The sequence below is a fragment of the Dipodomys ordii genome, unplaced genomic scaffold (assembly GCF_000151885.1).
Source record: "Dipodomys ordii isolate 6190 unplaced genomic scaffold, Dord_2.0 Scaffold23, whole genome shotgun sequence".
Lineage (NCBI taxonomy): Eukaryota > Metazoa > Chordata > Mammalia > Rodentia > Heteromyidae > Dipodomys > Dipodomys ordii.
Genome location: NW_012267239.1, coordinates 11472470 through 11473945, shown reverse-complemented (window position 1 = coordinate 11473945; position 1476 = coordinate 11472470). Strand labels below are relative to the sequence as shown.

The 1476-nt window shown below is 69.1% G+C and overlaps 1 protein-coding gene across 1 annotated transcript in view; it reads right to left on the bottom strand.

Annotated features, from left to right (window-relative positions):
* Lhx5 (LIM homeobox 5) overlaps positions 1–1476 on the bottom strand; it is a 23616-nt gene that overhangs the window by 5260 nt on the left and 16880 nt on the right. The window contains exon 5 of the mRNA XM_013014301.1: positions 7–130. Coding sequence (XP_012869755.1) covers positions 7–130 — 124 coding nt within the window. The remainder of the gene's footprint in view (positions 1–6; positions 131–1476) is intronic.

The following is a 1476-nucleotide window of genomic DNA, read 5'->3' as shown; positions in this document are numbered from 1 at the left end:
CCCAGCGCCGTCGAGCCGGGGCCCGAGGCGCCCAGGAAGCTCGAGTCGGCCGGGGACTGCGCCTGCGACGGCGGGCCGTGCGCAAAGAAGTCGTAGTTGCCGCCCGGAGCGTAGTAGTCGCCTTGGTAATCTGCAGGGGGGGGGGCAATGAGACAGGCGGAGGGTGTGAGACCCCGACACCCCCTCCCGCTCCCCGGCAGGGACCCGGGGACACCACGGCCAGGGGCGCGGCACGGATCGACCCGGTGGGCCGGACCGAGCGGCGCGCAGGCCGAAACTAAGGGGGGGGGGCTAGGATACAGGTCGGGGTCCGAAGGAAGAGGGGCTCCAGCCACAGATGCGGGGCCTTAAATGAGCCCCGGGTCGCCGACACAGCCGGGGACGGGGTCTCAGAGTCCGTCCGTGCGCTGCGGCGCGGGGTGGAGCCGCCGCGGCGGGGGACGGCGGGCACCACGCAGCCCCGCAGACCGGAGGGAGGCCGGGGTGGGGGGACGCCAGGCCGGCGGGGTGGAGGCCCTGGAGAAAACCCAAAGGCGGATCGTGGAAGACCCGAGCGGGGAAACAAAAAGGAGAGGCGCAGGCGTCGGGAGCCCTCGCAACTGGGACCCGAGTTCGAGACCCCGCGGACGCAGAGGGGAGCACGCAACGGAAAGGACGCGGGGTGGAGGCGACGCCCCCCGCGAGGAGGAAGCCGGGACCCGGGCGCCGGCGAGAGCGCACGGGAGCTCGGGGCGCGCGGGGACCGGGACGCACAACCCGGACGCACGCCCCGCCCTGCGCCCCGCCGGCCCGGCCCGGTCCCACAGTCTGCGTGGATGTGGGATCCGAACACGTGAACCAGCCGTGCCCCGCCTGGACCCCAGAAAGCGAAGCTCAAGGAGGTCATTTGATGGGGACACCCCGGTTCCAAGCTACGTGGGGACCCTGAGCCCTCTCCCAAGGAAAATGCGCAGATGAGCACCCCACACATTCTGGGGTGCGGGGCCCAGGCCGACCCCTCCCCCCAACCTTAACAAATTGTTTCTGTAGCAATCCGCTGCCCTTCTATAGGATCCGGGGACAGCCGCCCCCCACCCGCCCCGCCATGAGCCGCTCAAGAATCGGGGTGCGGGCTCCCACCCACGCTAGCTCCTCCGCGTCCACCGGGCAACCGCGACCCGCTTCGAACGGCGGGAAACGCGCCACAGCCCGACGCGGGAGTCTCTCCTCGCTCTGCGCCCCAGCTCTCACACACTGGGGGGTTCTGGACACCCCTCCTTCTTCTCTAAATCTACCCAAATGGGAGGTGTCTGGGGGTGGCCGTGTGGACAACGGCTTGGGGAACATCTGAACCGATCGCCAGGCTACTTTTTTTTTAAATTTTGGGGTGAATCGCCAATTGCATTCACCCCGGGAAATGAGAAATGAGGCTGAGGCGAGGCAAATGTGGGGATCCCCGGGAGATGAAGTCGAGGGGGGTGGAGGGAGGCGGGGAGG